General features: G+C 44.0%; 2 protein-coding genes across 6 annotated transcripts in view; one reads left to right on the plus strand and one right to left on the minus strand.

The window, feature by feature from the left end:
* Positions 1–6,504, minus strand: part of BRINP2 (BMP/retinoic acid inducible neural specific 2) — a 123,329-nt gene extending 116,825 nt beyond the window's left edge. The window contains exon 1 of the mRNA XM_049112213.1: positions 5,930–6,504. The gene's annotated coding sequence lies outside the window, so the exon portion shown is untranslated. The remainder of the gene's footprint in view (positions 1–5,929) is intronic.
* Positions 5,439–12,366, plus strand: part of ASTN1 (astrotactin 1) — a 299,150-nt gene continuing 292,222 nt past the window's right edge. For 3 of the 5 annotated variants that reach the window (XM_025430211.3, XM_025430213.3, XM_025430212.3), the window contains exon 1: positions 5,450–5,784. In XM_025430211.3, coding sequence (XP_025285996.3) covers positions 5,502–5,784 — 283 coding nt within the window. In that variant the 5' untranslated portion in view covers positions 5,450–5,501. Of the gene's footprint in view, positions 5,785–12,366 lie in introns of all 5 variants that reach the window. The other 2 variants (XM_035719430.2, XM_035719429.2) reach the window with 2 other exon arrangements.

Here is a 12,366-nt window from a genome sequence, read left to right on the forward strand (position 1 = left end):
CACACACACACACACACACACACACACACACGCCACACACCCCAGAGATACAGGAGGGAGAGGAAAAAGATAGCAGGAACTCAGTAAGAAGAGAGAAAGAGAGAGAGAGAGAGAGACTCTGAACAGCTAAATCAAGAAACGTTCTGTCCCCAAAACCAGGATTGGGAAGACAAACGCACAGAGAACTTCGGGTTTCTGGGGAGAGATTAAAGGGAAAAAATGTCCTGCTTCCAAAAAAGGGAATTGTTTTGCCTTTGGTGCTGTCTTTCTGTGTGTCTCTTTTTGCTTTGGTGTGTGTCAGGAAGAGGACTGGTGCTCTCCGTTTGGTTTTTAAGGGAAGACTAGAGAAATCAGAACAGGACCAGCCTTGTTTCTGTGAAGCAGATGCTGTTGCTGAGCCTGTGAATTGGGGGGGGGGGGGGGGGGGTGGAGGGGGGAAGAGTAAGCAAAAAATTATTAACTTTGGATCAAAGAGTGTGAAATATATTCTTGATGTCCTAATGAGGTTGCACAGCTGAATTGCGTCCAGCTAACTAACATACTACACTCAATTTGGGCAAGAGCACCGGAGAGTAATAGTTGAAGAAAAATCCAATTCAACAGAAGAGCTAGGTGCTGGAGTTGGCAAAGGAATTTGGGGAGTTCACACCCAGTTGTGTGGTGGGAGAAAATATAGGGAGAAGAAATACATAGAAAAGGAGAGCAGTGTTTTGATTTAGCTTTCTTGAATGGAGAGCAAAATAAAAAATTATTATTTTGTAAAAAAAAAAAAAAAACCTGGAAAAAATAAAAGAAAGCAGAAGTTTAATGAATACCTAAGTAGTATGCATCAAGATTAGCTAAAAAAGCATGAAGGAGCCAGATGTTCTGAATGAATGAGAAAAAATTAGAACCACTTCTCACACACACACACCCTTAGCCCCACCCATCCATCACTTTCACCTCCTCTGTATCTTATTATGCAGATTTGACCTTCCTTCTCCATACTGTAGGTATGGAGTTCTCAGCCATGTTAAAAAAAAAATTAATGAGGTATAATACACATGAAAAATTCCACAAGTGTATAGTTTGATGAATTTTTGCCTGTATATGCCTCCATGTAATCACTGTCTACATCATTTCCAGCTCCCCAGAAGCTCATCTGCTTTTCTCAGTCCAAATTCCCTACTCTCCAGAGATAGCTGCTATTCTGACTTCCATCATCAAAGATTAATGTTACCTGTTCTTGAATTGCATAAATAGAAGCTGAGCATAAACACACTTTTGTGTCTGTTTTCTTTTGCTTATCATTTTGTCTGTCTGTGAGGTTCATCCATGTGGCTGCGTGTTTTTTTATTGCTATGTAGTATTCCATTGTGTGACTACAAATCATTTATAGATTTTCCTAGTGATGAATTTTTGGATTTTTTTTTTGGTCTATTCAAAGTAAACCTGCTATGGACATTCTTACATATTTCTTTTGGTGAACACATGCAGTATTTATCCTTGGTATACACCAAGGAGTTTAAATTACTTAATTTGCTTTTGGCTACTACAAGGGAGGCAATCTCACGAAGGAGATTCTGAAGCCTACTTCCTATCTGAAATAATTGAATAAAGGGATAATGTCAAAGGCTATCATTACTGAACACAAACCAATGCCTAAAATATGTCCAATCTTTTCCATACATAGTCTCACTTTCTTCTCACAACTGCTCTAAAAAGTATGTATAATCATTTCTATTCTACAAATTAAGAATCTCAAATGCAAGACATAGTGTTAAGAGGTGGCCCTTGGAGTGCAAAGTGGAGTGTGCGTGTATATAAGTGCTCTGTGAGGGGGGCTATAAGACAAGGATGTGATAGAGGGACCCACCATGTAGATGAGGTTGGAGACTGGTCTGTGGCAACCGGACAACCTGGAAAACACAGATCAATGCATCCCACGTGGACAGAAGGGCATGGGAGGACTGGAAATGGGAAATGGGCTTGAATTTGATTGGAATGTGTATCTGTATTGTCAGGAGAGAGGGGATAAATTAGAGATAACAGAACCTGCCATTCGATAGCATCTCAGTGAATATAAGTACTAGCACCTATCTGTGGCCCATGGGGTGGGCAGAGATCACAGACTCCATTTCACTGATATGGATACTGAAGATAAGAATGGCCTAATCTCAGGGTGCCTGGGTAGCTCAGTGAGCTGAGTGTCTGACTCTTGATTTTGGCCCAGGTCATGATCTGAGAGTCCTGAGATTGAGCCCCACGTGGGGCTCCACCCTGTGTGTAGAGCCTGCTTAAGATTCTCTCTCCCTCTTCTCCCATTGCCCCTCCAAGTGTAAGCTCTCTCTCGAAAAAAAAAAAAAATTAAAATAAAAAATTCCCTAATCTCATTTCCAGGGAAGCCTGGGTGGCTTGGTAGTTGAATGCATGCCTTTGGCTCAGGTCGTGATCCTGGAGTCCTGGGATCGAGTTCCGCATTGGATTCCCTGCATGGAGCCTGCTTCTCCCTCTGCCTGTGTCTCTGCCTCTCTCTGTATGTCTCTCATGAATAAATAAATAAAATATTTTTTAAAATCTCATTTCCAAATAAGCCAATTAAAGAGTTGAGACTTGAACCCAAACCTGTTGTTTCACTGCATCAGGTTGCCTATACCAAAGGTAATGGTTGGGATGCATACAAATTTATCCCGGTTCCATTTAAATGCAAAACATCACACAGTACAGATGCTCTAGCTTCTGTGAACTTCAACCTTTCCCTCTTCTTCCTTTTTTTAAAAAATATTTTATTTATTTATTCATGAGAGACACACAGAGAGAGGCAGAGACACAGGCAGAGGGAGAAGCAGGCTCCATGCAGAGAGCCCAACGTGGGACTCGATCCAGGGTCTCCAGGATCATGCCCTGGGCTAAAGGCAGCACTAAACCGCTGAGCCACCCAGGCTGCCCCTTTTTAATTCCCTGAGAGGAGGCCATGAGACATTATATCTATGTTTACAGGACTCCTGTGCCCTGGCAATATGTGACGTCTTTTTATTTGTACAGTTCTTTTGTCTGACGTTCCCATAGAGAAAGAGGTCTATAAAGACTTGAGACATCAACTTTCAACTATTTCCAATTCAATATACATTTTTCAGTGACCATTAAATCTATTCTTTTTTTCCTTGTAAATGTGTATAGGAAAGCATGCAAAGATGACTACAGATAGGTAAAGAATACTAGATATTGATTTATTGGAATATCAGCCCCAAATGGTTCGCTTGGGTTTTCTAAAACTGACTCAACACTTTAGAAGATCAAAGATTTCAAAGTAATTGCAGATTATACACTACTCAAAAGCAGGAGCATTTTTCCTGTCCATGCCTAACCTAATGCCCAGCATATGGTAGGTATCCAAATGTTTACTGGATGAATGAATGTGATCCATAAAGTCTGAGGATAATCCATGGATGCACCTAAAGGTAGTCTGTGTAGTGGAAAGGCCATTAGGACAAAGAAGTCTTATTTGCTGTCTTAGCTCTACCCCTTCTTGGCAGATTGATCTTGGGTAAATCACCTCACTATTTCACTGGACTTAATTTCATCATCTGTTAAATCCATCTGAAAGATTGGACTAATAGATGATCTGGTTAGTCACGTGCCATTTCTTGCATTCTACGATTAAGTGTGTTTTCCTGGCATCTACTCTAACCTTTCAATGGTAAACTCTGCATAACTAAGTTTAATACTGCTTTTTAAGCTAGGGAGAGTAGGAAAAAAAAAGATTTCCTGGGGTCTTTCTCTTCCTCGGTACCTCCTAAGGGAGAAATGAAAATAAGAATGAATTTTAGGAAGGTCATCAGCTAATAAATCTTTTTTGCAGGGGGTGTGTAATCTACCTCTGGATTAGTTCTCAGGCACAGCAGATTCAAAACACAACTTGTAATGAAGTATTTTTGTTCTTCTTTTCATATTTAACAGGTCTTTCAGCCCTTAAATATGGCTCATCTTCTCTATTCTCATCCATGGACTTGAGTAACCTTGTGAAATATATGACAATATATGGACTTTCCCTTTAAAGGACATATATACCAGTAAATTAACACCAGGTACCATGAGAATGAAATGGTTTCTAAAATGGAAAATCCTCCTTGGAAAGTGTGGTGCATTAAATTCCTAGAGAGTAGCAACTACCTATATGAGACTTACAGCACCTAGTATTTAAATCAGCATTGAATAAATGATGTTGGAAGGCAAACTTTTAAAATAAGTTATTGGTTATCACGGGAGAGAAAGTTCAGTAAAACATCAGATTCCAGCACACACAAACCACTTTTCTACCATGGTTTATTGCATATTGTCATCCTTTTGTTGAGGCAACACTGCCCAGCACTAGTGGAAATAAAATTTATATGGGGTTATTTTTGTTATCTATGTGTTCTACTTCTGATGGGGCTGGTACTGACTTGGCCCATATCCAAGGATACTCTTTCATTTATTTCCAATTTGTTAGCGGTGCTTAGACACTTCAGGTTGCCCCCCCCCCCCCACACACACATTTTCTTCCAGCTCTGTTATATTGACGGGATTCTCTATAACTAAAGGCTCCAGATTTCTTTTAGCTGGTTCTACTTTTTTTTTAAATTAATTGTAGCACTCCCCATATCAACTTTATATTGGTTACCATAGATAACATTTGTCACAGAAATGAAACAAAGAACTGAAAAAAGTTGCCAATAAAACTTCTGACCTCCTGCTTCACTGTGCACAGTGCATTGCCTTTGTTTTGTTGTTCACAACTACCTCTTGAGCTAACTATATCTAGAAGCCACATATTTCCTCTAAATATTTCTGCAAAGTTAGTGCTGCGTAAAAATATATATACATCCATTTTTCTCCGCACCCGTTTCTCCAACACACGAATGCAAAATTAGTGGGTAAAAAAAGGGCAAGAATGGGGTCACCCAATCCACAAAATATCCGGGGGAGAGGGGGCTCATTTGCATCTAGAGAGGACCCCCCCCCCCCCCGCACCTGCTCTCAGGAAGCGCCTTTTAAGGTGTGTGTGCCTGTGTGCCCTTCCCAAGCCATCTGGATGGTGATGCGTGGGGGAAGATCTTGCATCGCAAAGACCGATATTTCAAAAAATGCTGTGCAGGTAGTTCCCAGCTAAGAGCGTGCTCTGGCCAGGGGAGGCGAAGGAGGAGAAAGGCGGCAGCGCCGGCAGCCTGCTGGGGGCTGACCTGATTCCCTAGAATCCTCAGCTCCCTTCCTCTCTCCTCCGACGTCCTTCCTTCCCTTCTCTCCTCCTTCCCCCCCTTCCCTTCCCCAGCCGAGCAGCTGCGAGGAACAAAGACCGCGGGCGCTCCGGGAAGCAGCGCGCAAGCCCCGCGCCGTGCGCGCGGCGTCTGGCTCGGCGGAGCGGGGCTCTCCGGGCTCCACGTCCCTCCGCAGCCTCCCCCGCCTCCCGCGCTCGCTCGCTCCCGCCCGCTCGCCGCCTCCCCCACCTTCGCGGCGCCGGAGGAAGGCGGCCGGGGCTCAAGATGGCTTTAGCCGGGCTGTGCGCCCTGATCGCCTGCTGCTGGGCGCCGGCAGCGGTGCTGGCCACGGCCGCCGGCGACGTGGACGCGTCCAAGGAGCTGGAGTGCAAGCTCAAGAGCATCACGGTGTCGGCGCTGCCCTTCCTGCGCGAGAACGACCTGAGCATCATGCACAGCCCCTCGGCCTCCGAGCCCAAGCTCCTCTTCTCGGTGCGCAACGACTTCCCGGGAGAAATGGTCGTGGTGGACGACCTGGAAAACACGGAGCTGCCCTACTTCGTGCTGGGTGAGTCCCGGGGGAGGTCGAGGCGGCCCGGCGGCCCCCCAGCCCCTCCCCGGCGGGCTCCACACACCCACTCGCCGCCGGCCTCCCCTCCCCCACGCCGACCTCCGCGGACCCGCCCCGCGCCCGGCCCGCCCTGCGCACCCACCTGCCGGCCGGCGCCCGCTGCCCCGACTTCTCCCCAGATCCGCCGTGGGCGCTGGGCCTTCCACCTCGCCGCGGCCCTCCCTCACAGGGGCGGGTTGCAGAAGCCTCTCCGAAACCGTTCCGGGGCCTTGACCTCCCCGCTTTCCTTCGGGAGCACCTTGACGGAGCGCTTGTCTGCTACCGGCTCGACTCCCACGAGCTCCTCTCCCCACTCCCTGGCCACATGCCTCACACCCCCTGGACACCCACTCCCACGGCGTCTCCCGGGGGCCTAAACAGGTCTCCACCCCGCCCTCCCCGCGGCCGGGGTGTGCAGGCCACATTTCACCGGCTGGATCTGTAGCGTGCACTCTCCGAGGGGGCTCTTTTATCTGTCACCAGGTTACTGACACTCTCTCGGGCCTTCCTGCACCGCACTCAAGTTTTCTCTACCCCTGCTGTCCATCCTGGCCAGTCCCACCTTCCCGCCTGCATGCAACAATGTCCTCATCCAGACACCTCCACATGCCCAGGTCCCATCACAGTTCCTTAGATAAAGAAATCACCCAACTGTAGTGTGTCGATGTTGGTATCTTTGTCCCCTACGCCACCATAGGCAGGCATAGGCATTCCTGCACACAGTTATCTCCCTGGGGGAAGAGGCTCCCCCTTCCTTCCTTCCTTCCTTTGTTTACACTTCTCTCTCAGTACCCCTGTATTAATTTTCTTAGGCCACAAAACTCCCTCAGGTCCTGGAACCTCTACATCACTTCTAATCTGCCTCTCTGTGTCACTACCAGGCTGCAAACATACTGTGGTCCTGCTCCAGCCTCTTGCAGAGCAGCACAGCTTCCTTTGACTTGGTTCACCAGAATTTCCCTCACTTCCCCCCACCCCCAGATGTCTCTGTCTCCCTGCTGTGCATGCCCACCATGCAGTCTATTTCTTTAGTGATGCTGTAAATCATCCTTATGTTGACCACGAGAGAATTCAAAGGTGACCCAATTCAGAGGTACTCTCTAGATCCCCAAACTGAGAAACCATGAAACTGTTGAGGAGGCTATTGTACCTATTGAATGTCCTGCCAGCTGGAGTTCACTCTGTAGGAACATGGCTTCCTGATGGCTATCCATAGGTTAGAACCACATGTGGAAGGTCCTCTAACATCTCCCTTTATCCACAAGACATTTCTTCACATTGAAAACATTAAGAAGTGGGTGAGTAAACCCCTACTCTCCAATCCCTACGAACAAGCAATTTCAATTCCCTGGTCCTTTGAAAAGTTGGTATTCCGTTCCTGGAGTGCATCTTAGTTGGCCGTGTTAAGTCCAGCCTACACTCTTGATGGCATTACTTATTTTTGCATTAAAAACAGACCAATAACATAATAAAAACTGGGGGCTGGCTGGGAATGGGGACACTGTGGATATGCTGCTCATTAAAATGTGCAATTGCTGGGTTATTCAGTGGATGTAAATTTTGTGTGGAAGTCATGCTGATGTGCAAGTACAATCTGTTCATCATAATTTACAAGAATGAGTATAGGGAATTATGTGTTTCTAAAGAGCCTGTTTTGGGTTTTACATGCAGTGTTTACTGTGCACAAGGAGGGCTGTGTGTGGTGCATGAAGAAAGGGAAATTGGACTAGCAGGTCTTCAAAATCCCACCTCCTTTTTTTCAGACTCCCAAAGCCAGGGCCTAAAGCTGTGATGTGCCTGCTAGGATCCAGTGTGCACAGCAAAAGACCAGATGTTAAAGAATGGGGTTTCTGCACCTCTGTGCAAAGCTGCCCACTGCAGCACCCTGCTGGAGTTGCTATGGTAACCTCCTGCAACTTGGCATTTACATACAGGAACAGACACACTCTCACTTCAGGGCCGGATGCATTTCCTAAATGCATTGATTGTGTCCTTGCCACCACCACCCTCAGTCAATGGGGGCATGTTCAGAAGAAGAGATGTACTGTTGCCTGTCTCTTCTGACCCAGTATTTCCAGGGGGAATAGGAGTCACTATCAGCTTGGGTGAGGGAGCAGAACTAGGCAGAAAGGGATAGTCCAAGTTCATGGAGGGTCAACCCAAGTGTATATAGTTGCTCTCCAAGTTAAGTTCTGTGGTCTTGGTTTCTGTCACTCATGGCCAGTAGTAAAGGCTGTAGTGACTTTGGTTTAGAGCTTTCCTTACTCTTACCTCTGGAGCTTAGTTGGCTGAAGCCATCCCTTGGAGGAATATGAACCTACCACTCCTGGGAAATTATTGATCATTGACTTGCTCAGCACTTGTAGGTACCATTAGGATAGAGAAGTTAAAAAAAACAAAAGGCCCCTGCCCTTGGGTTTTCTCTAGTCCATGGAAACACAGACTGAAATACTTTGAAGAATTGTAAGTAGTAACCCTTGAGTGTGTGGTAGGGATGGTAAGGGGTGTAGGAATACTGAGGAAGGAACTAGTTGCATATGGTGAGAGCAGACTCCATGGATAACATGGGCTTCACATGGACCTTGACCCAAATCAGGTCCTTTGGTTTCCTTTTGTCTCCAGGATCAAGTCCTCTTACTTCAGTGAGGCAAACAGGTACCTTATTCTTCTGACTACAGCCAACTTCTCCAGCCTCATATCCCTGCAAGCCTGCCGTAGCCTTTCAGGATGTTTTTCAAGACTTTGCACATGCTGTTTCCTCCACCTAGAATGCTCCTTTCCCCTTCTCCACTTGGCAGCCTTCTAGTCTTCCTTCTATATCCTGTACACATCACCTGTCTAGTAAGCCTTCCCTATCCTCCCAAGTCATAGAAGTTAATCCCACTCCTGTGTTCTTCGAATGGATTTAAAAAATCAAAACACAAATGAATGAAATTAAAGATGGATTCAATTTGGCTTGGTAAAGGGGAAGTGAAGTCATTTGAAGGCATGCAACAAAGATAAGCAGTCGGTGGTGGTGAGAGTGAGTATGGGATGGTGTGTGTATGATGCAGTACAGAGATTGGCCTGTGGTAGGAGAGTGGTCAGGACAGTGCCTGGCTCTGTAGAGTGGAGCATGGTTCTCCACTTAGAAGCCAGGCAGTGGAGGGCTGACTTGACAAAGAAAGCCATGGAGCCTGATTTCCAGACACTACCTCAGCCATCAGTGCTGTGGATTTTGCTTGGCGGATAACCCTGCAGGGCAGTGAAGGGGGTGGGGATAGCTCCTGTTTTCAGTGAGTTTGCAAATTGTTTGGCAATGGCCACATGTAACTTTCAGTTGTGTTTTGTTTGGCTACATGTAATTTTTAAATGTTTTAAATTTAAATGTTTTTAGAGGGCTGCCATCTCTAGGTTGTCATCTTTCCCTTTTCTTTATGGTATTTATCTGACAACTCTAAGCCAGGTAATCCAAACCTGCTTTCAGAAGTGTTGTAGAACTTTACAATATCCCAAATTAATGGCAATTTCTAGTTTAAGATATTTAAATTCCTAGACCTGTGGACCAAAAAGAAGAGGCTACAAATGCAACCATAGGTGTTTTTTGGGGGGGGTCTTAGTGATTGCAATCCAGGAGACACAGAGTCGATGGAAAAAGAAAGTCTGCTCAAATTGCAAGCAGAGAGTACAGGTTGATAAAAGCAAAACCCACAAGGTAACAGAACTTGTTTGGAAAGAATTATGATTAGAGCTGGTCGAGTTAAACTGGAGACTACAGAATTGGCTATTTAGCTAACAGGTGTTACATTGGATTTCAGTCCAAAGTAGAAAGATTTGTTCTAGGAGCTGGTAAAGCTGCAGTTGACAAGTTACAATTGATGACCTCAAAAGTTCATGGTGGGAATTGAAACGGAAGTTCATGGGCTCTACTTCTTCAGTGTCTTCCCCAACCTATTCTGAACTACTCTCTTAGCAATGTTATTTCTCTTTGGAATTTTCCTTAAAAGGCCTACTACCATCTCAGGAACATAGAAAAGCTTCCTAATTCGCCAATGGAAACATCCTATCTCAACAAAAACTTTGTATCTCAGCTTTCAAAACAGTAGACATTCTTGCTTTGGAGGCATATTTGATGTTGACACAATTGGTTAACCTGAAAGGTAGCTTCTGCACTGAAGTGTGGTTTCCTGTGCTGTGAACAGATTAATCAGACTCACTACTATTTGAAAGGGCTGCTCCTCTGTTTCAAATCCAACTATTGAGCTTGTGCATGTGTAAAACTTAGCGAAGAAAGCGGTTTCTCTTGAGCCTTGGTGTTTAGTTTTAAACATCATGGCTCTTGATTGAAGAGGGTACTCCCGAAGATAAATCAATCAGCTTGCAAAGATGTAGTGAGTTCCTACCTGCAAGGTGCTGTTTTTAAACTGTCTAGAGCGGTCCAGTGTGGTGATTAAAAGAATAGGCTTTGTGGTGATTAAAAGAATAGGCTTTGAAGACAGATCTGGTGTCAATTCCTGGCTTTCCACTTATTCCAACAGTGGAGAAAAGTAAGGATCAGAGAGGTTAAATAACTTGTGCATGGTCACATAGCTAACAATTGATGGATCCATCACTCGAACTCGAGTCAATATAGCAATTAAACCTTTCTGTTAGTTACTATTTCGTGCCTTAACATTTTTAAAAATCTGCTCTTTTTCATGGTTGGCTAAAAGAAGCCCTGACAATGGTTAGAATAGGGAAAGTATAGTAACCTAGCTTGTACAGAAGAATCTTTTATGATTTCTACGTAAATGTCTTTTGAATAGCCTTGCCAATTGAGTGATTTCCCAGGCAAGGCTTAATGCAGAAGAGAGTGAACTTCTTCAAGAAACATTTGCCTGGGGCAGCCCCGGTGGCTCAGTGGTTTAGCGCCACCTTCAGCCTGGGGCATGATCCTGGAGACCCGGGATCCAGTCCCATGTCGGGCTCCTTGCATGGAGCCTGCTTCTCCCTCTGCCTGTGTCTCTGCCGCTCTCTTTCTCTGTATCTCTCATTAATAAATAAATAAAATCTTAAAAAAAAGAAAAAGAAAAAGAAACATTTGCCTGAGTAGGTGTTCTTACCTAAACAGAATTGGGGAATTCTTACAGTGTTCAGATTTCTGTAGCCATGTTCCTTGGTGTGTTATGGCACCCACCATCTTGATGAACAATGTGGGGTACCTGAGGATGAAGATACATGTCCAGTGCTCTTCTTAGAAAGACCTCACTGAAATGCAAACTGGGAATCCCAGAAGAAGGTTCCACTGCTAAGTGAAGCCATCCATAAGATCCAGAAGATGCTGTGGTTTTAGCTCCTTGTCCAAGGCCACCACCTTTTGTATTAAGTAGTCCTGTGCTTACAATCCACTGTCAGAGCCCAGTGGAGTTGCTTGAATAGCAGTTTCTCAACTTTTTAATTGGCTTCCAATGTAAAACTGGGCATAATTTTTCTACCTTTCTGCAAAAGGTGAGCTTTTGCCTAATGGGAAATAGCCCTAATGTTTTTTAACATGTCTCTCCATCTCCCCATTTGAGAAGAAACTTTAAAATTTGTTTCTTTTCCTTCCTACTCTCTGCTACGGTGAGCTGCTTAGATTAACAGTAAACAGATTTGTATGGAGCGGCAACCCATCCAAGACACGGGAGGATGAATGGTTGCAATCTTAAAGTAGGGTCTTCTACACTTATAACTCACAGTAGCAGAATTCACTAATTTATAGTATTGAGAGGTTTATTATTTACTGTTTGTCTACAGAAATGTAGATTTTTACATCAAAGGCAATTTGAATGCAAGAGTGATGAAATTTACAACACTTCAAATGCTCTTCTAGATATACTGATAGGTTTGAATTCAAGTCATTGGAATTTTTGAAGGAAAAATAAAATACAAGCTTAATTTCTTTATTTTTCTTTGTGGAGTAAAGATTGAGATCTTTTTTATAGAAAAAATATATATAACACATTTCATATATTTGTATTTGTGATGGTTTTTTTAGGGATATGATGAAACCCAAAAGGCTAATAGTTTCTCAGATTAAGGCCAGTTTATGGATACAGAACTTGGCGTCTTTTCAGCAGGAACATGCTGGGTCTTTATTTCTCCACTTTTACACCAAGTTCAAATATATGCACACAGATGGTAGAAAAAGCTCTATTTTGAGAAAGTTAATCCCTCAGGACATGTTAAAGCCTATGGTAATTTCTAATGTACCGCAATTTGGCATCTATCATCATTTTTAAATTTTTATTGTAAATATGTAGTAGTTATTATTTTGTATTTTAATCACATACAATTTAAAACTTTGAAGAAACAAATGAAGTGCCTCTATTGATTCCTGGGTTTCCAAGGAACAAAATTTGTACAAATTAAATTGTTGCTGATGGTAATCTAAATTGATATGTGACAACCTTTATAAAATAGTTTGATATTACACAGTAAAGTTGATAACATGCATGCCTCATGACCTAGCGATTCCATGTTTAGGTATTTATCACACAGGAATTTTTATATGTATATGTTGTTAACCTTAAAAATGAAGGT

The sequence above is a fragment of the Canis lupus genome, chromosome 7, assembly GCF_003254725.2.
Source record: "Canis lupus dingo isolate Sandy chromosome 7, ASM325472v2, whole genome shotgun sequence".
NCBI classification, from domain to species: domain Eukaryota; kingdom Metazoa; phylum Chordata; class Mammalia; order Carnivora; family Canidae; genus Canis; species Canis lupus.